Source organism: Panicum hallii, chromosome 7 (genome assembly GCF_002211085.1).
Source record: "Panicum hallii strain FIL2 chromosome 7, PHallii_v3.1, whole genome shotgun sequence".
Classification (NCBI taxonomy): Eukaryota; Viridiplantae; Streptophyta; class Magnoliopsida; order Poales; family Poaceae; genus Panicum; species Panicum hallii.
In genome coordinates, this window is record NC_038048.1 from 40,813,435 (window position 1) to 40,835,621 (window position 22,187).

The 22,187-nt window shown below is 47.2% G+C and overlaps 3 protein-coding genes across 7 annotated transcripts; 2 read left to right on the top strand and 1 right to left on the bottom strand.

The window, feature by feature from the left end:
- The first annotated feature begins 4,746 nt into the window (after positions 1 to 4,746).
- Positions 4,747 to 8,450, top strand: LOC112901526 (glutamate dehydrogenase 2, mitochondrial). Its single transcript, XM_025970461.1, has 9 exons — positions 4,747 to 5,389; positions 5,518 to 5,631; positions 6,376 to 6,597; positions 6,704 to 6,778; positions 6,871 to 6,987; positions 7,198 to 7,448; positions 7,657 to 7,732; positions 7,834 to 7,920; positions 8,010 to 8,450. The coding sequence occupies exons 1-9, from the start codon at positions 5,282 to 5,284 to the stop codon at positions 8,193 to 8,195; spliced, it is 1,236 nt and encodes a 411-aa protein (XP_025826246.1). The 5' UTR covers positions 4,747 to 5,281; the 3' UTR covers positions 8,196 to 8,450.
- Positions 8,451 to 8,554: 104 nt separating this feature from the next.
- On the bottom strand, positions 8,555 to 19,463 carry LOC112901525 (histone-lysine N-methyltransferase, H3 lysine-9 specific SUVH5-like). Of its 5 annotated transcripts, XM_025970460.1 has the most exons (5): positions 19,395 to 19,463; positions 16,726 to 16,877; positions 13,748 to 13,784; positions 12,835 to 12,869; positions 8,555 to 10,273 (listed from the first exon to the last, which is right to left on the bottom strand). In XM_025970460.1, the coding sequence occupies exons 3-5, from the start codon at positions 13,782 to 13,784 to the stop codon at positions 8,777 to 8,779; spliced, it is 1,569 nt and encodes a 522-aa protein (XP_025826245.1). In that variant the 5' UTR covers positions 16,726 to 16,877; positions 19,395 to 19,463; the 3' UTR covers positions 8,555 to 8,776. The 5 variants fall into 5 exon arrangements, with proteins under 5 accessions (XP_025826245.1, XP_025826244.1, XP_025826243.1 ...); XM_025970459.1 differs by lacking the exons at positions 16,726 to 16,877; positions 19,395 to 19,463 and having other exon boundaries at positions 13,748 to 13,856; XM_025970458.1 differs by lacking the exons at positions 12,835 to 12,869; positions 13,748 to 13,784; positions 16,726 to 16,877; positions 19,395 to 19,463 and adding an exon at positions 10,692 to 11,329.
- Positions 11,543 to 12,150, top strand: LOC112901528 (glycine-rich cell wall structural protein 1-like). Its single transcript, XM_025970462.1, has one exon. The coding sequence runs from the start codon at positions 11,653 to 11,655 to the stop codon at positions 12,097 to 12,099; it is 447 nt and encodes a 148-aa protein (XP_025826247.1). The 5' UTR covers positions 11,543 to 11,652; the 3' UTR covers positions 12,100 to 12,150.
- Positions 19,464 to 22,187: the final 2,724 nt, after the last annotated feature.

Here is a 22,187-nt window from a genome sequence, read left to right on the forward strand (position 1 = left end):
TGCAACCAGGTCGTCAGCACCTACACGTTTCGGCCGAGAATAACAGCAGGGTGTAGATTTGACAGACGGTCACATACTTTAGTTTACCCGATCCATCCACGATTAGCGCGAAAGAAAAAAAAAATTTCGTCCACGAAAGACCTGCGTGCTCGCGAGATGGAGCTCCGCACGATCAGGCGACGGGGACCACACTGAAAAGGGAGCTCTTGGTTTCTTCAATAAAAAAGGGGGGCTCTTGGCATGTGATCTGCCCCCACCGAACCCCGGGGAAATGGGGGCCTGGGGGCACGGCATGGAACTGCCGCTGTCTAGCCAGATACGGCCACAGCAACCCGTTCCATGGCTGCGTGACTGCATCCGTTGTCCACCGGCTCCACCTGCCTGGCTGCCTCCATTTGGGCAGCTCTTTCCCTGGGGGAGGCGCCTCCCGGAACGAGGAAGATCTCGGTTCTCGCCTGCCTCAGATGGCCAGATGCCTCCGGGAAAAAAAATTGGTGCGGACGGGCCGCAAAGCGGTGCCGTGCGAACCGTCTTTGACTGTGGACGCGTGGCAAATCCCACGGCCCGATCGTTAGACGCAAGCCTGCCTAGACGCACGCAAGCTCGGCTCGGCTATGCTTTACGGCTCCGTATAGCTCTCGTACAGAAACGAAACTGCCGCCGCCATCGTACGTATACCAGTCTCGCCGCCATCGTATACCAGTCTCGAAATTCTTCGATCCCACGCTGCCGATCGTGCGATTCCAATTCTGGCAACTCCTTCGATCGCCTTCGTCGTCGTGGTAAGGCCCGCAGTCTACGTTCTCTTGGTAATATGCACGATCCTGCACTTAATCATCTTAAAATCTTCTTAGCCCTAGCAGCAGCCGTCATGGAGGTTGATTCATCTCTCTATGAGGACGCCACCCCGGATGTAGATCGTGATGTCGCCGCCGGGAGTGAGGATGTTGAGTTCAGCACACATGATCGCCGCCGGGAGTGAGGATGTTGAGTTCAGCACACATGAAGGGGATCAGGCAACTTATGAAGGAGATCAGGCAACTCAAGGGGATCAGGCAACTCATGAAGATGATCAGGCAACTCAGGTAAGGTCACATAGTTCATTTGATCGTCTTTTTTTCAAACAGTAGATAATACATGAAGCGAGATTATGATATACAACTGGTGGTTGATAAAATTGGGCAAAGTTCAATCGCTACTAAAGTTGGAATGGCTTTCGAATACGAGGACAATGCTTATAAGATGTACAACAAGTATGCTGGGATAATTGGATTTAGTATTAGAAAGAGCACCACAAAGCGCCGACCAGATGGCACAATATGTTAGAAATATATAGTTTGCAGTGGCGAAAGATATGGTAAACCTGAGTCGTCAAAGGGCACGACACATACAGGATGCGGTGCTCGCATTCAGCTTGTTATCAGTAAAGAGGGGATTTGGACAGTGAAAAGTGTTGTACTAGAGCACAATCATTACCTTGCTAGTCCAAATAAGAAGAAAAATCTAAGATCCCAACGACGTATCTTAGAGGCGGATAGGAAGCTAATTGGTCAGATACGGGAAGCTGGAATGAGGCCCACCCAGGTGTTTGAGTTCATGAAGGAGTTCTGTGGAGGAGCCGACAAAGTGCCATACTCAAAGATGGATTGTAATAATGAGATTGGTCGTGAGCGCAAGAAATACTTACAATCCAATGATGCACAAACGCTATGCAACTACTTGAAGAATAAACAGCGTGAGGATCCTACATTTTTCTATGCAATTGATATAGATCAGGAAGATGGACTCGAAAAGGCCGTATAGCTATTTTTTTTTTTGGCAGATGGTCAGTTTATCATGGATTATGCATGCTTCGGTGATGCTGTAACATTTGACACCACGTTTCAAACTAATAAGTTTGAAATGCCTTTTGCTCCAATCCTCGGTACCAATCATCATAAGCAAACTATAATTTTTGGGGCTGCATTGCTATTTGATGAAACAATTCCATCGTTTGTATGGCTCTTTGAAACTTTTTTAACAGTAATGTCAGGCAAACACCCCAGTACAATTTTCATTGGTCAAGATGCAGCCATGGCAGGTGCTATTGCTTATGTATTTCCAAATACAAGCCATCGCCTTTGTATGTGGCATATTTATCTTAATGCTGCCAAACATCTCAGACATGTAATTAATAAGCATAAGGATTTTCTGCCTGCTTTTAAGAGTTGTATCTATGAGGATAGATCAGAGTATTACTTCAATAAAAAGTGGCATGATTTGTTGCGGGTGTACAAACTTGTGGACACTGACTGGATGGCAAACCTTTATAACTTGAGGGAAAAATAGGCTATTATCTACCATGACTCCTTTACAGCTGACATAACATCTACTCAAAGGAACGAAGGAATGAATAATATCTTTAAGAAAAGGTTTCGTAGGAAATTGGGCCTTTCGGAGCTCCTTGTAGAACGTGAGAAGGTGTGCACCAGTCTTCGTGAAAATTAGGTGAATGCAGATTTTTATTCACGACGTAAGATTCCGGTTACTTACAGCCCAAATTTACCTATGTTGAAGACGGCAGCTGAATCATATACAAGGAGAATGTACTCTGAGTTCGAGGCAGAATTTAAAGATCAATTTGTATTAACTGGTTAATTGTTAAAAACTGAGGGGTCAATCTTGACATATATGATTATGCATATACAATCAGAACAAGGGGCAACAGTACTATTCAACATTGACAATATGACCATCACATGTTCGTGCAGAAAGTATGAATCTATAGGTATGTATAAAAATTCTGAATTGTGATATATTTTTATAATACAATTTGATGAATAATACTTTCCCTATGTCAGGTATATTATGCAAGCATGCCCTCAAAATCTTTAACGTAAAGGATGTTTTTGTTTTGCCATCAAAATATATAATGAATAGATGGACTGAATATGCAAAAAGAGAATTTTTTGTTGAGAAACATGCTATTGATATGGAGAGTTTGACTACTCAAGCTGCAGGTATCTCACGAAAGGCGACATCTGTTGCATTGAAGTGTTCTTTGTCGAAAGAGCTTCTTATGATTTGGAGAACGCCATAGATAAACTGGACTTGGATGTAGATAATTCTATAATGAAGGTGCAAGAAAAAGATAATGATGTTCCTCCAATTTCAGCTTATTGTTCTACAAATACGTTAACAGGTGAAATATCCTTTAGAGTTCCTCGTGTAGTAAAAAGCCCAAAGAAAAAACGATCGACCACATCCCTTGAAAAGCGAAAGGGGAAGAAAAAGAGAAGTACCAACAAAGATAAAGGTGCTGATCCAAAACAAACGATGGTAAGATACCTGTCTTGTATCAATTGTTATTATATCCTTTTTATATTGTACTTACATGTAAGTTTAATGGATGATTTTATATCTTGTGACATATAGGACCTTGATGCCAGAATAGTTGAAGCTAATAGCATACCAAACGATATGTATGGCCAACCTTCAACTACGACAATTCCATCAATCCAAGGCTGTTATGCTAATGTCATAATGCCGGGCTTTAATATGCACATGAATTCTTCTATTATGGATGCTCATGGTATAGGAGGAGGATACACAAGTCTCTTATTTGGAGTTGATAAAGATGCTGCGTCAGCCATTAGACAATTATATTTTGATAGAGTGCTAGATAATGAAAATATATAACTATACTCTTTGGCTTTTATATAAAAATATATGACTGTACTCTTATGACAGAACCATTTTGATTATCAGCCGATGGAATTGGACTATCCTGCATCTTATTTATTTACTTATATGGTTCACTGAGATAGTTCCGTTTAGTGTGAGCTGATGCATTTGGACTACTTGTATGTTTCTTCTCGGCAATTTATCTTTGAAGTGAAATGCTCCATACAGTTTGAAGCTTCATCCAACTCTTGATATTGCTGCTTCCTGTCTAAGTAAAACTTCTGTCACTGAGGCCGTTTGACATTCTCATGCCAGGCAAGAACTCTTCTTCGTCATTTCAGCAAACACTTGATTGGCTTGGAGACCAGGTAAGGGGATCAGTTACGGGGATCAGGATGGGGGAAGGGCCGCAGGGGCATCACACTGACAGGCTTGTGATCAGCTGATGAATCGGATGAGGGTGGCAGTAGCGCAGCGAGGATCTCCGTTGCCGACGGCGGCCTCCCCCGGAGTTCGGGTCCTTCTCCGCGAGCAGGCGAAGCACCGAGCCGTAATCCTGTTCGAGTCTCCGCATTGCGAGCCGAGCCAAGCCGAGCGTAAAGCGTCTTGCGTGCGTATACTTGCGTGTAACGGCAGGGCCGTGGGATTGCCACGCGTCCGCAATCGAGGACGGTTCGCACGGCACCGCTTGGCGGCCAGTCCGCACCAAATTTTATTCCGTTGCAACAACGCCCGGATCTGGACATTGGAAGGAAGGCACGTTGCCGTGTCAGGGTGATGCTTTGAATTGACTGCACGGCTGCAGGCTGCAGAGAATCCGCGGAACCAGAGACAAAATCCTGAGAGAAAAAAACACAGCACGCAGACTTTTCAGTTTCTGACGGGTGAGGTGAGGTGAAGCATCGGAACGAAAAGAGGCACCGAAAAGGCCGGGCGCGGCACGGCACGCGCTGGGGCACCCATGTGGGCCCGATGCCGGACGGGACCCACAGGGAGAAGGAGAGAAGCAGAGACCGGAGAGGCATCAGGTGACCATCAACGGAGCACGAGCACGAAATCGCTCGTGTCCTCCCCCAGAAATTTCCTAATGAAATGAGCTCGCGATCTCCCTTCCTTATCCGGCATCGGCGCGCGCCACTAGCGAATTCGCGTTGGTAGCCAACAACCTCTTCCCGCCCGGAAGACGTGCTGCTGCCTCCAACTCCGATCCAAATCGAGTTCCAGTCACCACCCTCCAACGTTTGTTGCGAGCAGAGTTCCTGTCCGACCTCCAAACTCCCCCCAAGAGTTCCAGATTCCTTCGATCTTATCCCTCGTCCTTCCAGCTCCGCCTCCGCCCGCCTGGATCCACCCTGCCTCGCTATTAATACCGCCCGTGGTTCCTGCCTCCGATCTCCGTTCCCAGGCCTCTCTCCTCGTTCCGCGGAGGAAACGCGCCGCCTGCAGCCCGCGCTCTTTCCCTTCGCCGTTTTTAGCTCGCGCTCGGATCTCGCCCCCGTCGCGTGCGCCTGCTGTTCCTGTCGGCGCTGCTAGAAAGGCGGGCCCTTTCAGCCGGCCGGCCTCTCGTGAGCCGTGATCTTTCCTTCTCCTCCTTGTACCCGTAGGAGGTGCCGCCGCCATGAACGCGCTCGCCGCCACCACCCGCAACTTCCGGCGCGCCTCAAGGCTGCTCGACCTCGACCCCAAGCTCGAGAAGAGCCTGCTTATACCGTTCCGCGAGATCAAGGTGGGCTCCCACGCGCGGTTGCTCGCGCCATCCGTGCTCCGTCTTTTCTGTTTTCATGAGGATTGTTTCCGTCCGTGTTGACGGCTGATGGCTTCTTTGCTCATGGGACCCCCTGTTCGTCATCGCAGGTGGAATGCACCATCCCCATGGACGACGGCAAGTTGGCGTCCTTCGTGGGGTTCCGCGTGCAGCATGACAACGCTCGTGGACCGATGAAAGGCGGTATCCGCTATCACCCAGAGGTGAGGCATCTCCCCTGGTGCGATTCTGTTGTTGATTATGTCTAAACGTGCTAAGAATAGCTTTTGTAGCCATTGTGAACTTAGTTCATTGCTTCTTTTTGGTCTGGTGGATCTGCAATACGATACAATACTTTTCTGTAATTTAATTTGGGCTATTTTTTTACTGTATATGTTGTCAAGCAGATGATGTGTGAATAGTGTCCTTTTTCGTTATGAAATTTCTCGTTTGTTATACTTCTATCTCTGTATGCTTATGTGATATCTGTCTCAGTCCAAACTGAAAGAATAACTTAATTTGTATTTTTTTTCTATGTTTTGTTCAACCACTCTCTAAAGACCTCGGATGTCCAAAAGTTTTACTTCCTCACAGGCTAATGCTACTGTATTCCATAAATAACTTTGCTGAAACATATTCAAAATTTGTACCTGGGTTTCTTGTTCTGATTTATCTATTTTGAAGTTGTTCTGATGTTTTTTTCAGATAATTAACTGAATACGTTGTGGCTGTTTGGGTTAAACATGTGACTAACCAACTGATGTTATCAGTTTCTTTTAGTAACAGAAGGCACTGTTTTCTTTTCTAATGCCATTCCTAGGTGTTTGTTCTTTTGTTCTACATTTTTAAAATGTTAAGCAGAAAAAAAATCAACCGCAGAATTTCTTGTTAACGTTCTGTCTTGTATTTTATTCCTTGATCCAATTGTTTAACTGTCAAGCAATGATTTTCAATTTTCGGCTTGACAGGTTGAGCCAAATGAAGTAAACGCACTTGCACAACTGATGACATGGAAAACAGCAGTTGCAGCAGTACCTTATGGTGGAGCAAAGGGAGGGATTGGGTGCTCTCCCGGTGAACTAAGTAGAAGTGAGCTGGAGCGGTTGACACGCGTATTTACACAGAAAATCCATGATCTTATCGGGACTCATACTGATGTCCCAGCTCCTGACATGGGGACCAATGCACAGGTGAGGCTGGCATTCCTTTTGTCATTGTTTGTGATCCACTGTCATTTTTTGGTATGCTCAGCTACTTCCCTTAGTCTTGGCACCAATTTATCCAATTATGACACAGACCATGGCATGGATATTAGATGAGTACTCGAAGTTCCATGGACACTCCCCTGCAGTTGTCACAGGGAAGCCAATAGTAAGTGAATAAATATTAGTTATTACAGCAAGTTACTTTGTGCAAATAAAGTCAATATGAAGTATGATAAGAATTCAAATTTTTTGTTGTAGGATCTTGGTGGATCCCTGGGGAGGGATGCAGCCACAGGGCGGGGTGTGATGTATGCTACCGAGGCTCTCCTGGCTGAATATGGAAAATCCATTTCTGGATCGACTTTTGTTATTCAGGTAGGTCATAGTGGACTCCCAAAGTACTTTTATAAGATGGTAAAAAGAGAATAGCATGTTCAAGCTTAAACAAGAGCATGAATTCCTACTGTTTTCTTAGAGTGTTGACAGCAGCTCAACTAGCAAAATGTGTTTAATTACTATGTATATGCTATTTTTCTATTTTGCTAGTACAATATATATAGTCCTTATAATCTGTAAAACTTGCAGGGTTTCGGTAATGTTGGTTCATGGGCCGCACAACTTATCCATGAGAGGGGTGGTAAGATAACAGCCCTTGGGGACGTGACTGGTTCAATTAGAAACAAGGCTGGCATAGACATACCTGCTTTGATGAAGCACAGGAATGACGGCGGTGCTTTGAAAGATTTCCATGGCGCAGAAGTTATGGATTCTGCTGAGTTGCTAGTGCTTGACTGTGATGTTCTTATCCCCTGTGCCTTAGGTGGTGTTCTTAACAAGTAAGAACTAGTGGTCCTTGTCTATTGTTACTTTCACTAATTTTCTGTCAACAATTGTTGCTCATTAGTATGGCTTTCTCAGTACCTTCTCGTGACCTGAGAAACTATGCCAATCTTGTTATGAGTCGAATAGTATGCTTTTGATTTGTTTCCTAGTTTAGTAGTATAGACTCAAGGTTGCTGATTCGGCTTAATTGATTTTGTGAAGGGACAATGCTCCAGATGTGAAGGCCAAGTTTATAATTGAAGCTGCTAACCATCCAACTGATCCAGAGGCAGATGAGGTACACAGAAAAATTTATAATAATTACTATCTATGAGATATTATTAGGAACACAACCAATTTGGCAACCATGTTTTCTGAGCCCGACTCTTGTATATGTAGATTCTCGCCAAGAAGGGAGTAATTGTATTACCTGATATCTATGCTAATTCTGGTGGTGTGATAGTTAGCTACTTTGAGTGGGTTCAGGTAAATTAGCTGTACATTCTTCGCCATGTTATTGCACATCCTGCTTCCTTGTTTTAATCCAACACCTTTGCACTATTTTGATGGTGCAGAACATTCAAGGTTTCATGTGGGATGAAGAGAAAGTGAACAATGAACTAGAAAAGTACATGAGAAGTGGTTTCCACCACACCAAGGCCATGTGCAAGTCTCTAGATTGCGACCTTAGGATGGGGGCATTCACTTTAGGAGTTAACAGGGTTGCTCGCGCCACCCTCTTGAGAGGCTGGGAGGCATGAGACCATTAATGGCATACAGATTCATCAGATTCGACATTCAATAATTCATGTCCAACAATGTTGGGTGTTCGATGACCAGTGTTAGATCTGCTAAAATTCATCAGAAGTGGCCGGCTTGGAAGGAGTCCAGTTGAAATAATATTCTGGGTGCTGTGCTTTTTTGTACCTTCTTTTTTCACCAATACACTGTCCTGGGTTGCAAATGGTTACTTATCCAGTTTCTGGTGATGGTTAATGGAAAATTTATTTAAAGCATTTTGGTGTTTAAAAAATTTATTGTCTGCAACTGATTCCAATAGAGTTCCTGTATGATGTCATTCTTACTGAAATTCTGGTACCGGTTTGAAGACCCCAGATGTGAATGAATTGCAAAAACTGCATAATAAACTTGAATATTCCAGCAAGACACATTTCCAGAAGATAATCACTGAACCGACACTTTAGATAAAGCATATAACTGCTACGAATCTCTCATAGTTCATTAAGAAAACACATTGAAGTTATATACAACCCCTTGCATTTAGAAATTCTGGAAGTGTTCTTAGGCATACGAGATGCTTCAGGGAGCGCAGGTTTTGGAGCTACGCGTTCGCTGCCGCCGGGGTCAGACAAGGCAGAGCGAGCAAACAGCACGCCGGATCATCAGGTATCTCGTCAGCTGTCACTGGGTATAGTTTGCGAGCCTGGATGCCGTCCTGGTTAGCAACAGACGCCGGGGTAGAGCAGCCACCGGCAGTCACTGGTGCCAGCTTGGGTGATGCAAATGAGAATGAGACCTTACGACCTGCCTTCTTGCCAGCAACTGGTGCAAGAGCAGAGCGGTCGGTAGCCACCGCCGCTGGTGTGCACTGCCGGCGATGGCCCTTGGGTGTAGCTGATGGAGCCTTGCTGCCATCCTTCTTTCCTGCAGTAGGGACAGAGCCGGCCTTGCAAAGCTGACGAACACTCTTGTTGGTTGCATATGGAGCCTCCTCAACACCCAGCAACACAGGAACAGAGCCGTCATCAGCAGCCACGAGCACCAGCTCGCAAGCCTGGCTGCTGGACTCTGGTGAAGTGGACGCTCTGCAAATGTCATCAGTCTTGGCCACGAGCGCCAGGTCGAAGGATGGAGCATCCTTCTTGTTGTCTATGGTAGGCGTTGCCACAGGCACAGGCACGTCGGTGGTGGTCACCAGGGCCAGCTCGAGAGGCTGACCACAGTCCACGGGCATAGTTGGAGTGGCCTCGGTGCATGCCTTGTCCATGATCGATGTTGTTGCAGAGCCATTGCCCATGATCACTAGTGCCAGCTCCTTGCCCGTGGTGTATGGAACCTCACTGCTGTCTTTCTGGCCTGGGACGAGTGCTTTGCCGGAGCTGTTGGTGGCCGTGGTCATCCCCAGCCTGTGAAGCCGGCCACGGCGCTTGGGCGTCGAGGATGCTGCCTGGTCTCCGTCCTTGTCGGCAACAGCAGCAGGTGAAGTTGGAAGAGTGTCCTCGGCAGCAGCCAGTCGTGCTGCGGCTTGACGCTGCCCGCGACCCTTGGGCGTCGAGGACACTGCCTGGCTTCCGTCCTCCCTGTCAGCAAAAGCAACTGGTGACGCTGGAACAGAGTCCTCGGCCGCGGCCAGTCCCACCACGGCACGACGCCGTCCGCGGCGCTTGGGCAGCGAGGACGCTGCCTGGCTTCCGTCCTTCTTGTCGGCAACAGCAACTGGTGACGCTGGAACATACTCCTGCGCAGCGGCCAGTCCGGCCGCGGCGCGACGCTGTCCGCGGCGCTTTGGGATCGCGGACCGCGCCCCATCCCTCCTGGCCTCCGCCACCGGAGACCCAACGCACGCCTCCTCGGATAAGCCCGCCGCGCCCTGCTCCACCGGGCGCTCCACATCCGTGCTCTCCTCGGGGTTGCGCAAGTACCGCCCCGCCGCGGTGCACACGAAGAAGCCCTCGACGACGTGCTTCTCGATGTAGTGGCGGAGGAGCCTATCGTGCGCCGGCGGCACGCCGGGGTGCCTGGCGCGGATGAAAGCCGAGATGGAGTCCTCCTCCGAGCCGCCATCCTCGCACAGCTCGTCGATTGCCTCGCCGATCATCTGCAACCGAACGTGCCCAACAATGTCAAGCGTGGTGATAGGCGTCCGCCCAGACAAATGGCTGATACGAACTCAATTGCAACGCCCTTTTCTCATCTCAAAGAAAGAAAAAGAAAAGGAGGGGAAAATATTCCATTGCTGGGATCAGCCGATCAACGTTAGCATAAGCTATTCGGTAAAGCGGCAGTATGGGTGTCTTTTCCATTAGAGGTGCCGCCAAGTTTGTTCGATTAAAGCACAGATGAACAGGACAAATTAATTGCAGAAACAAAACCAATCACAAGCCGTACTATAATAAAGTACAAAATGCATAGCAATGTCATGTTTTTCTGAGGAATCATCCAATAAATAAAGGAGGAGCAGGGAGTAATTTGGGGGTGAAGTCCGATCGAAGAATCCGCGGGGAGTAGGCTATTACCCAGCAATAGGGTGGGTGATCCGGCGTGGGTTGCCGCTGCTTCCGCGGGGCCCCCACCGGATGCGGCGGCGGCGTCTTCCCCTTCTCCTCCGTCGCCTTGTTCAGCTTCGCCGCTTGGTCCGCGTCCACCTCGACGACGGCGGCCATTGCTGGGTGGGTGGATGCGGAAGATCGGGTCCCGCCGCTTGTTTGGGTGGCAGACGAAGGAAAGAAGAGGAGGGTTTAACGGGGAGAAGCGAGAGACTGCGGCCGGTGGCTGTGCTTGTGGTTGGGCCGGGCTCTTCCGTCTTCCCTGCTGTTCTGCTGCCTTTGATGGTGGTCACGGTCAGGGCCTGGGAAACCCAACTTTTCGTGGACCATACTGCCCTTGGTCATTGTAGCCTCTAGCCTCTATCTCTTCCTGTTACGTTATCCCCCTCTGATTTTTGCTGTTCACCCGGTGAGTTGGTTACAAATTTACAATCAAGTCCCTACTTTATTTCAAAAAAAAAAAGTCCCTGCAAGGGACTGTAAAAGGATAAGCTCCAGTACAAGGTGAATCGCATCGAAATAAATCAGTGGCAGGTAGCACTGTAGCAGGGGAGAGACCATCTGGGCCGAGCTACCGATAGTCCGCACGGCCCATTAGCCCAGGACTATTTGGGTTGCCTCTGATTTTCCTCCGCACGCATTACGTCATGCCGTGAGCCGTGTGCCCGTGTCAAAAGAAAGAAAATAACTCATGCTGCGAGATGACTTGCTGCCGTCGTCTTCGTGGGAAAACAAGAAAAATAAATCAAGCAAATGTATGGCCATCCAGAGCTAAAGGAAACATCGAAACAGAGGCCAAGACTTGATCGCCATTCGCCAGGCCACGTCGTGGTCGGCTGGTCGCCGCGTTCCTCTCAACAGACAGTTCTTCCTCTTTCCTGCGTTCCACCTCTTGCACTTACCAGTGGGCGGGTGCGGGACTGCGGGCGGCATGGACGGACCGAGGGGTCCCGCGCCGGGGCGTGGGCGGACGGCGCCGCACGGATGGGCCGGCGATTCCGGGTCCAGGCAGGGCTCCGGCCCCGACGGCTCGTGGAGTTACGGCTGGAGGTGGGCCTCGGGGCCCGGGGGTGGCTGGGGCTACGGCCACGGCTCCGCGCAGGGCCCCCGCGGCGCTGCAGACGGCGCCGCGTACGGCGGGTTTGGCTACGACAGCGGCGGCGGTGGAGGAGGAAGCGGGCGTGGGGGGTTCGGGTTCAGCTTCAGCGGCCCCGGCGGCGCGGGCGGCCACGCTGGCGGCTTCAGCTGGGGAACCGGCGGCGGGGCGTCTGGGACTGGAGGTGATCACGCGGCTCACGGCGGCTGGAGCGCGCGCGGTGGGTTCGGCGGTGGCGGAAGGCAGCGGACACCGCGAGGACGCTGTCGTGGCAGCAACTGAAGAAGGCCAATCAGCATCTGGTGGTGGTGCTGTGCGTTGTGCAACTGCTAACAAGCATGCATTCCTGGCTTCATCCTGTGTGACTCTGTAACTGTAAGCAAGAAACACCTTTGCTTCAGACTGTTGTTTTGTTGGTAACACTAGTACAGTACCGTGTTTCTGAACCTTTCTACAGAATCGAATAAAGGTAGCACATATGCTTAACCACATTTTTTCCTGGAGGTACATGAGTCATAGCCCGGTAAAAATGACTGCAGTCTGCAACTCAGGTTTCAGCTGTTGCAGTTGCCGATGCTAGGAAAAAGTTTGTAGAAGACAGAATAACTGGTATCAGTAGTACACTATCCCTGGAGAGGAACACGGGACAGGTTCTCATCCATTTTCATGAGAGTGACGTCTGACGATCTAAATCATCTCTGGAGCCTATTGGTTCCCAACACATAAAGTCAGTTGCTGAGGTCCTCCAGCATACATGCATATAGGCCTAGAGCATTGAGGTAGCAGAGGAAGGGCGTGCTTCAGAGAAATACACACTTTTTGGAGTAAAAAACTTTGGGATTCAGAAGTACTCAGTGGAGGAGTTATTTTCTTTGGATATTTATTTCCACACTTGGTTCGGCCTTTTATCTATTCGATAATTCAGCTTGTAGTTGCATTTGAACTTGACAAGTGAAAACAGGTAACCAAGTAGACATAGAAAGATGGTATAGATGGTGAACACTTACTCAATCTTACCTTTGCATTCATGTTGTTATCTGACATCATCGCGCCTGCATGTGAGGTTATAGCCATAAAATCCAATGTGCATAAATAATGCTTTCAGGACAAGCAAACGCATGCAAATTCTGAAAAAACTCAATGATAGTCAATAACAGCGTTTTAAAATCAGGCCGGACTTATATTGAGGCATTCTAGCCAATCACTGGCCATTAAGGTGTCCAGAACTGAGCAGTTTTGGATTAAAATGTCAACCACAAGGTATGAGTCTTTGCTGGTGCTTCGAACTGAATAAAGTTGCCATGTTTCTATGTGTACTATCGTGACCATAAAAAATCTATTCTTGAGATGTAGGGATTTCCCACATTTAAAAAATGATGCCACAAGAATTTCCATACACAAAAAATGCTCTAGCAATAGGTAGCATCAAGTTTTCAAAAATGCTCAAGGAACATCGTAGTAGTAACAAAATGTTGCAACTTGCACGGTTCAGAAAAACTCGATCAAAAAGGTACACACACTATTAATCTGCTGATGCTATTAATCGAAACAGAATGTTGTGAACAGTTCAAAAGACAATGAGAAAGGGCAAATGAAGTTAGAATTCTCAAATAAGAATATTGAGACATATTCGTTTCATATTGCAAAACATGATTTACAACTATCTACATAATTTGACTGAGCTACTGCAACATAATTGATCATGATAAAAAAAATTATCATGCCCTTGGACGGCAGTCATAGCATGACCACAGATTATTCCTCATATGTAAATTAATGGTAGTTAAGCATAGAGCAACCAATAAGGGATGGAAATTGTCAAGAAAGAAAATCCACAAACTGATTGGGAAGTATATGTGCACAATTGTCTACACATTAATGCTAGACATACAAAACAACGAATAGGATGGAAACGAAGGAAAAACCTTACCCCATCGATAACCAAAGCATTGATGTATATCTTGCATCTGTAGCCATAAAAAAAAATCTAAAAGCAGACTAAATGAAACAAGTTCAGCTAAGACAAAAATACTGCACATTCTAAACTTAATACAACCAGCCATCACACTCCACTGAGCCACAAAGGCATTTTTTCTTCTTGATGTTACCATTGGCATCATGAACCTGATCTATTTTATAGTTGTAGTGGTATGCCAATTCTTGATGGGGCCGAATATCGTCACTAGCAAAGAACATGATATGAGGCACACTGATGTCTTCATGATCGTAGAGGACGTTTTGTGCATAGAGGTTGGGGGTGCAACTATGATTGATAAATTTTGCAAAGTTTCCCATCACTGAAGCATCAACAGCAAATCCAGCTTCATCATCTTTACCCGGACCCTTCTGAAGTGAGGGTATAGATCTTGATAGGCCCTCCCAAAGAGATTCATCATAATAATTGTGACCAATAGCAAATAAGTACTCGTCAGTCATCCTTTTTTGTGCCTCTTCATCCTCCAACACTTCTCCTATATATTCACACACAAAACTTCCAGATGGTATGAAGTCAAGAGTTCTCACACCCCAACCCATTGATTTTGTTTTGAAGACTTGCAGCCGGAACTTGAGGCCATGCTGGCCAACTCTGTTGTGACATGTAGGAGGGCACTTGCAAGAAGGCCCACACTCATAAACAAGAGGTTTTGCTTCTAAAATGCGGCCTTTATCATTGAAAGGTATTTCTCCACCATTTTTCATTGCACATGCACATTTTTTTGAGTCTGAGCATCCGCCTACACAACCACAGCCTGCTGGTGGAGTTGGCTGATAGTTACAGGGATATTGAAGGTGTGAAATGTAGCGATAAGGCATTGGGCACTCAGTGGATATATTGTTAGCAACAGATACAGGGACCCTCTCCAGTCCTCGGGACAGATCTTTGATGATAATACTATTGTTTGATCCATACTTCCCTGTCTGCAGAATTTCTTTGATGTCAATGTGTTTCTGTCCTTCCATTCTTCTCAGTCGGAACATGTAAACATAACGGTCTTCACGCTCTTTCACCCTCCAGTACTTCTCAACGTGGTATAGACCACCATATATATAAGTAGGAAATTTCTTTTTTCCATTACCAGTGGTGAACCCATGGATAACACGAACTGGCGTATTAGTGTCCATGCTCTTTTTAAGCGCCAGGTTTGTGCCCTCTATCTTCTGATTGACTGTAACTGCCACTGATCCAGAATACACCAAGACATCCAGATTATAATTGATGTCAGAAGATTGTGCATTAGACACAATGCTAATAGCGACACTAGTCCCATCATGCCTCTTGGTATAATCAATACCTACCCGATGTGGGCGATGGAGACCAACAACACAAAGCTCTACCCTCAAATGAAAGATATCGCCAGGATAGATTCCAGGCACGCTGCCAATATATTTCTTATCATCACACTCTGTGGAAAACCGCTCCCTGAAAATTCTGTAAGCCTGTAGATCAGGCCGCACGTTAAGCACTTCTTCCCTCGAATTCTCTTCCTCTTCATCTAAAAGCTCCCGATAAATTAACCGAAAATCCTGTAGAGACCGCATGATGTTCTCTCTAACAATGACACCTCCATTATTTGGCATTACTCCATCCTGATCATTATTATTGGTTTTCCTCTTCGTACATTCAGAACCAGTCTCATTTTCACCTTCCACTGAGGAGAAGTCACGCTCACGCATAGCTGAAACTCTAACACCAGAATGAGCACTTGCGTAGTACCGCACACTGCTTCTAGTTGCTGGAGTTGAACTGTCATCAAACCCATATGCTGGACAATCAGGAGATCCATTATCAGAGCCAAAAGCTTTGGAGAATGATCGCTTGTACCCAACCTGGAATCTCCATGGTACGACTGCCTTCTGCCCCTTGCGGCAATATATTCCATTACCATTGTCATCAGGAGTTGCAGTGCTGCAACCTTTGGCTGATGCATCACTCTCCTTGGCCGCCCCATCTCCCATGCCACACTCTGTTGCAGTGTGACAAGCAGAATCTCCCAACCCAACATTTCTCTCTGGGTCCTCCGACCTGAGATTTGAAGCAGAAGAACCATTGCTCTTTAATCCAGTCTGATCCACAAAAGACTCCTTCAAACCCTCAGCAAAGCACTTCTCCACTTCTACATTGCTCCTAGCCACCTCAGGGTCACAAGCTGCTCCATCGCCGGTACCCCTTGAATCCAGTGTACCAGCATCCTTCACACTGCCATCACAATTGTAGCTCCCTAAATTGCAGTCCTCTCCAGCTTCAACGCCGACATTGGTGCCCCTGTTATTTCCAGTTTCATCCAATCGGGCGCTCTTCGCCCCGCCATCCCTACCGGACTTGCCCAGATCGCAGGCATTTTCGTGTACAGGGCGACCCCCATTATCCACGTCAGGGTTCTTCAAACTCGGACTGGGACTGCATCCCTCCGAATGCCGCTCTCCTCCCCCAATCGCCCTGCTCTTGCCGCCGCTCGGCGCTCCACCCAATCTGCAATCTTTCGCGTCCCGGACGCCGGCGGTCTCATCACCGCTGTTCGGCGCCCGACCCGATCCGCAATTTTCAGTTTCCGGATCGCCGACGGTCTTACCGCCGCCGCGGCTGGGCGCTACGGCGCTGGCGGCGGCGGCGTGCTTGAGCGGCTCCCTGACGAAGCCGCGCTGGAAGCGCCAGGGCACCAGCACCTTGTACCTCCGCGCCCCGGCCGCCCTCGGTGGCACCGCCGCCGCCCCCATCTCCATCTAACGCCGCCGCCTACTCTGCTTGGAGCCTCCGAGGCTCCGACCCACCAGCAGACCCCTCCGAAATCCCCTGGACGCGGATTAAAAAAATAAACATGCGATGCCTCAGGCCTCAATACGAATCGGACGGAAGGGGAGATAACCAAAAGGGCGAGCCAGTAGGCCGGAGATCTCCCCGATGCGTACCTGAAAACTGCAACTGCCCGCGGTGCGGCGCGGCGGGCCGGGGCGGGGCGGGGCGGTTCCGGGACGGAGCGGGGAGTAGAGAGGAGCGGCGCTGATGGAGGATTTCCTTCCCGTATCGATGGAGCGGGCAGCAGAGAGGAGATTGGAACAATATTGGACCGTTTGCCGCAGTTGAAACTTGTTCTGGAGCAGCTGGTGGCTAGCTGATCCGAGAATCAGCTCGTTAAAAAAGCAGCTGGTCACAGAAATTAATTGTTTGGCAGACTGCTTATTGAATGGGCTGAAATCCTATATGAAGTGAGAAATGACTGAAATACCCTTACTGTTTACTGAGTACATGTATTTCTTATGTACAGATATATATTTATTTATTTTTATAACAGAATAACAATAGAATTATTAACAACACAAATATATCAAACAATTAATCATAAATTACTCTTAAATAAGATAATAATAATTTAATTATAAATTAGATAATAGAGTGTCATTACATCATTTTTTTTGCGCAAATTACATTATCAATATCCTCCAGCCAATGCTTGCGCAATAGCATCTCGTACATCTCCCATATCTTGCTCATCACCAACATTACTAGTAGTAGTTCCCGCATCCCCATCAACATATATCTCATCAGATGCAAGTGTATCAAAGTCATTATCACTCAAATTGCTATCTCTAATAGAGTTGTGCAACGCCATGCAAGAAATTATAATCTTTGATTGCTTCTCCATTGAGTAGCTCGGCATTTTTAAAAGAATGCGCCATTTCATTTTGAGCACCCCAAATGAACGCTCAATAACATTTCTAAGCGATGAGTGAGCATGGTTGAACAACTCCTTCAACCCAATTGGTTGGCCAGTATTTTGAAATTCTGTGATGTGGTACCTTTGACCTTTATAAGGTGCTAGATAACCCTTTCTATTTGGGTAACCTGAGTCAACAAGATAGTACTTCCCGTCGGGAGGATGTGAAAAATTATTTTTGTATTTATTGAACATAGTGTCTCTCCATATGCGAGTATCATGAGCAGACCCAGGCCATCCCATTACCACAAATGTGAACCTCATATCAAAATCACAAACAGCCATAACATTCTGACCGCAATATCCATGTCGATTCATATGCACTGCCTGCTCAGATGGTGGAACAATGACTTCAATATGTGTTCCATCTATTGCACCTATGCAATTTCTGAAATGAGGCCAGGATCTGTGCTCTCGGATTTTTGGATGCACCACAGCAAAGGTCTCATCTACGGATTTGATATTTTTGGCAGCCAAAAGATTCACAGCTTCTAAGACATCATTGAACCTCCTACTCACAGTTTCTAAAGAATGTGTAAAAATATGCTTTGCTTGCCGAACTGATTGAGGTGCACCGCACATCCATAAAACATACCAAGTGCTTCAATGGAGCACATCTCATCTGAGGATGTCAAACCATAATTGTTAACTAATTCCTCATGCAAGTTATAGAACACTAACCTTCCCATTCTGAACATGGTATAACAGCTCTCTTCATTACTAAGTTGCCTCTGAATAAATTGATAACCTGATTCTTCTGGCACTTTTCTTGGCTTCTTTTCGGATGAAGATATCTGGGTTTCAAATGTTGAACTGCGAGCTTTATCAATTTGTTGATTACCATGTATGCCACAACATTTTACACACTACTATGCATAAAACCGTATTCTTAGGTTCACATATCACACAGAAGGTCACATACCACACCAGCACGAGTATCAAAATTGAGACCACTGCAACTGAGGATCTATGTATTGTTAAATGCATGCCAAAATATGCTCAGCTAAGATTGTAATAGCTTATAGTGGTATATACAAATGGACGCATTCTTGGTTTAGTACAGAGCATAAAACTTCCATCGAGACAATCTACTCAATAAATATGGTCCCAAAAGTTTCATCAGAAGTCATAGCATGTAACCATGAACCAACATTGATCACAAGCAACATCAATCTACTCCTTAATTGATGGTATTTTTCAGTTGTATGCTAAACAGATTGTACTACACAATACCAAGAGGTTCCTCTTTGCAGGTAACAGCTAGACGTAAGGAAAATATCATAGCACAATCATTCAAGGCCCATTATTCTCTTTCTTAGATTCTTCTTGGTGACCAAGAGATCACATAAACCACAGAAAAGGTAGCAAGGAAATCAATTGACTAGTCTGCTTCAATCCCAACGAGCACAAAAGCTAAAAAAAGTTGCCTTTGGGGAAACTTACCGTGGCGGGGGGCAACGGAGGTCGGCGCTGGGCGGTCGCGCGGGGGCCGGCGCGCGGGGGCGTCGCGGGGGCCGGCGGGGGGCGGCGCGGGGCGGTGCCGCGGGGGCCGGCGTGCGGGGGCGGCGCGCGGGGGCGTCGCGCGGGGGCCGGCGCGGGGGGTGCCGGCGGGGGCGGCGCCGGCCGGCACAGGGGGCGGCGCAGGGGGGCGTCGGGGAGGGAGGATTGGATCGGGGAAGAGACGGGTGGAGAGGATAAGCTGCGCGAGAAGCTGGTCCGGTCCGGCTGCTGCGTCCAGCTCGTTTTCTTGCGCTATCCGGAAGCGCTGCTGGGGAAGCTGGGCCTAGAAGCGGAGCGTTTGGCCAGCCCGCAACTTAAACTTGCTCAGAAGCTGGCCCATAAGCTGTGCCAAACAAGGCCAATGGGTCTTCCTCTTTGCCCCCTCGGGGCCTGGAGCGGTGAAAGGGGACGAGCCGCGCGGCAGCGGCGTTGGTGCTGAGCGCCTGAGCCCCTTTTCCTGTTCTGATCGGCTGCGGTTTTATGGCGTGGTTCCACTTGTTAATCGGATCCGAATTTATTTTCACGGTGGGTGAGTTCTCCAATTCATAGCTTGATAAGTCGATCTATTAAATTGATTTTGATTAAACCATACCGTATATTGGTAAAACTGAGTCGAGAATTAACAACTGGTTATGATTTGAACGTCACGAGATTGAAACGATTGGTATCATTTTCTAAAAAAAATAATTATTAATAAAATTAGGAGGCAACTAGATCAAGAAGCATCTCCACTCAACACTAACGCGAGAACCCCCTCCAGATAAAATCTCGCGTGGACCTCACTTATCTTATGCTTTCCTGCATGTCTTTCTCTCCACATATCTTCCTCTGGCATCACATCCTCCTACATCCGTCGACTCAACCTCTCCCACCCTGTTACTGCCGTCCGACCTGCTCCAGCAGCGACGGCGTCGCCGGAGCCACCACTCCCAACCCTAGCCTCCCCGACCACTAGCACCCGCATCCACGGTCAACACGGATCGCCGGAGTCAGCACCCCTGCCGCCGCCTCCGGCCACCGCTTGTCTCCCACTTCCCCAGCGGGTGGCATCCCCGCTGTCTCACCATCCCGCTCATAACCCGCCTCCACTGCCGGGTTGGCAGCCACCCCCGAGCTCCCTCTATCCCCTAACATCCTAACAGTACAGCTAGCCCCAAACCCCCGAACCCTAACTTGTCGGAGCGCCGGAATGCCGTTCATCGCCAGAGCGGCTACTATGTTATTCTTTTTGTGATAAAGTTACTTTTTCTCGTGTACTTATGAAAGTAGAAAGTGGGCTCTCGAGATATATCTAAATGGAGAAGCCTCTCCAGCTAGCTTTAAGGATAAAATTATACTTAAGATGTCTGAGTTATGTGCTGCCTTCTCTTTTGGATTTATGAAAATTAAATTCCACGTTAGATTGAGTACATACAAGATACATTTAGCTATTTTGAGCCAAATAATTAGTATATGACAAGAAAATATTTAGCTGTTTTGAATGTCTATCATGTTAGATCTACAATTCTTCATTAGTATTTTTTTTCCTTTATCAAGAAAACAAGAGAGTCAAGCTACCGCTAGACTAAAAAAATTAATCTTAATAGCCGGAGCTTAATCGGTGCTATCATTTACAGTTGGAGTTGGATTGCGCTAGTTTGCTTTCTTATGATTTTCCATGGTATTGAATACTCACTCCATTTCAAATTGTAGGTCGTTTTGGCAAATGTAGATACATAGCTTTTGCTATGCACCTAGATAAGCATTGTATGTAAATATATAGCAAAAATTACATATCTAAATTTGCTAAAATGACCTACAATTTGGAACGGAGGGAGTAGATTGGTATAAAATTCCTAAGGACGAGTAATAAAAATATATCTTAATATGTAGGTCACTCGCATGCTCCTTTCATGAATTTTTGGTGATTTAATCCTGCAAGCCTTATATTTGGTACATGACAGAAACATATTTAGCTGTTTTAAGCATTTGTTGCATGGGGGCAAAACGAGCCAAATGGGTAGTCCATGACAAAAACAATTTAGTTGTGTTGGGGCATTTGTCATGTGAGAGCCGCGATTCTTTTTTTAGTTATGTTTTTCACTTCTGAAGAAAATGAGAGAAGAACGATGTTAGACCAATTTATCACCATTGAGCTTTTGTGGGACAAGCACTTGATTGACTATTCCTGGCTTAGTTGCACGCTCTGTGTTCATTGGTGGATGTGCTGGTTTTCGATCAATGGAAAAACTAGCAAAAACTAAGCTCGGAATAGTCAGGCAAGTGCTGTTTATATCTCAGTCATTGATCTTATCACGATGACGGTTCTTATTTATTCTAATCTTGATAGTTATGTTTTCTGTAATTTACACTATAATCTAGCTGTTTGGATTTTTTTATCTGGTTTTCATAATCTGTAACTAATCCAAACACCTCCTTGTAAAATGAGTTGAAGAAAGGGAAGTAAAAGTTGTTGTAACAATGTCTTGGCGTACGTGACTCGCTGGACGGCTTGGAAAGCGGAAGTGCAGATTCAGACTGCAGAGTAACGCCAAAGTTTTGCAGGCCGAAACAATCAGCCCAAGTGCCCAACGGCATGGTCCGGGGTGGGTGTCATGCTGGCTCAGTGGCTCGACAGTCGGCACAGCCGTTCAGTCAGAGGCACTCTTCACGATCCCAACAGTGATCTGGACCCGTCAATCGGTTTCGGTCTATGACCAAACGAACCGAACTGCACGTTGAGGAATCGAAGAAATCACAAGATTGAATACAAATCGTATGGATGAAGCATAAATCCAAACAAATGGAACTAAATGGAACACCAATTGCATGGATGAAACACAAATCAACACAAACGGAACTCAAACAGCATCCTCATGGAGTCGTGCTCGCGGATTGACTTGGAGGACTCGCCGGCTCGCCGCGTGCTGCTGCTGTCGTCGTCGAGGTGGTGGGGGCGGCGCTGCTGCATCAGCATAGAGAAAGTCCGCAGTAGGCCGCCGACCGCCGTTGCCCGGATCTAGCCGAGCAGCCCTGACGGGCCACCGGCCGGCCATCCAATCGCCACAGCTCGGGGGAGATGCGAGGAAGGCTGGCAGACGCCGGATGGGAGTCGCTGGCGCCCGGTGGATTGGTTCCTAGCCTCCTAGCGCCAGCGACGATAGCCAGAGCGGTCGT

What these genes read in the sequence shown, in the direction of transcription:
- LOC112901528 (XM_025970462.1), top strand. Translation starts at nt 11,653, where the DNA reads ATGGACGGACCGAGGGGTCCCGCGCCGGGGCGTGGGCGGACGGCGCCG.
- LOC112901525 (XM_025970457.1), bottom strand. Translation starts at nt 16,539, where the DNA reads ATGGAGATGGGGGCGGCGGCGGTGCCACCGAGGGCGGCCGGGGCGCGG.
- LOC112901526 (XM_025970461.1), top strand. Translation starts at nt 5,282, where the DNA reads ATGAACGCGCTCGCCGCCACCACCCGCAACTTCCGGCGCGCCTCAAGG. An exon ending in GTATCCGCTATCACCCAGAG is followed by an intron (nt 5,632 to 6,375) that starts GTGAGGCATCTC and finishes TCGGCTTGACAG; the next exon opens with GTTGAGCCAAATGAAGTAAA. An exon ending in GATCGACTTTTGTTATTCAG is followed by an intron (nt 6,988 to 7,197) that starts GTAGGTCATAGT and finishes TAAAACTTGCAG; the next exon opens with GGTTTCGGTAATGTTGGTTC.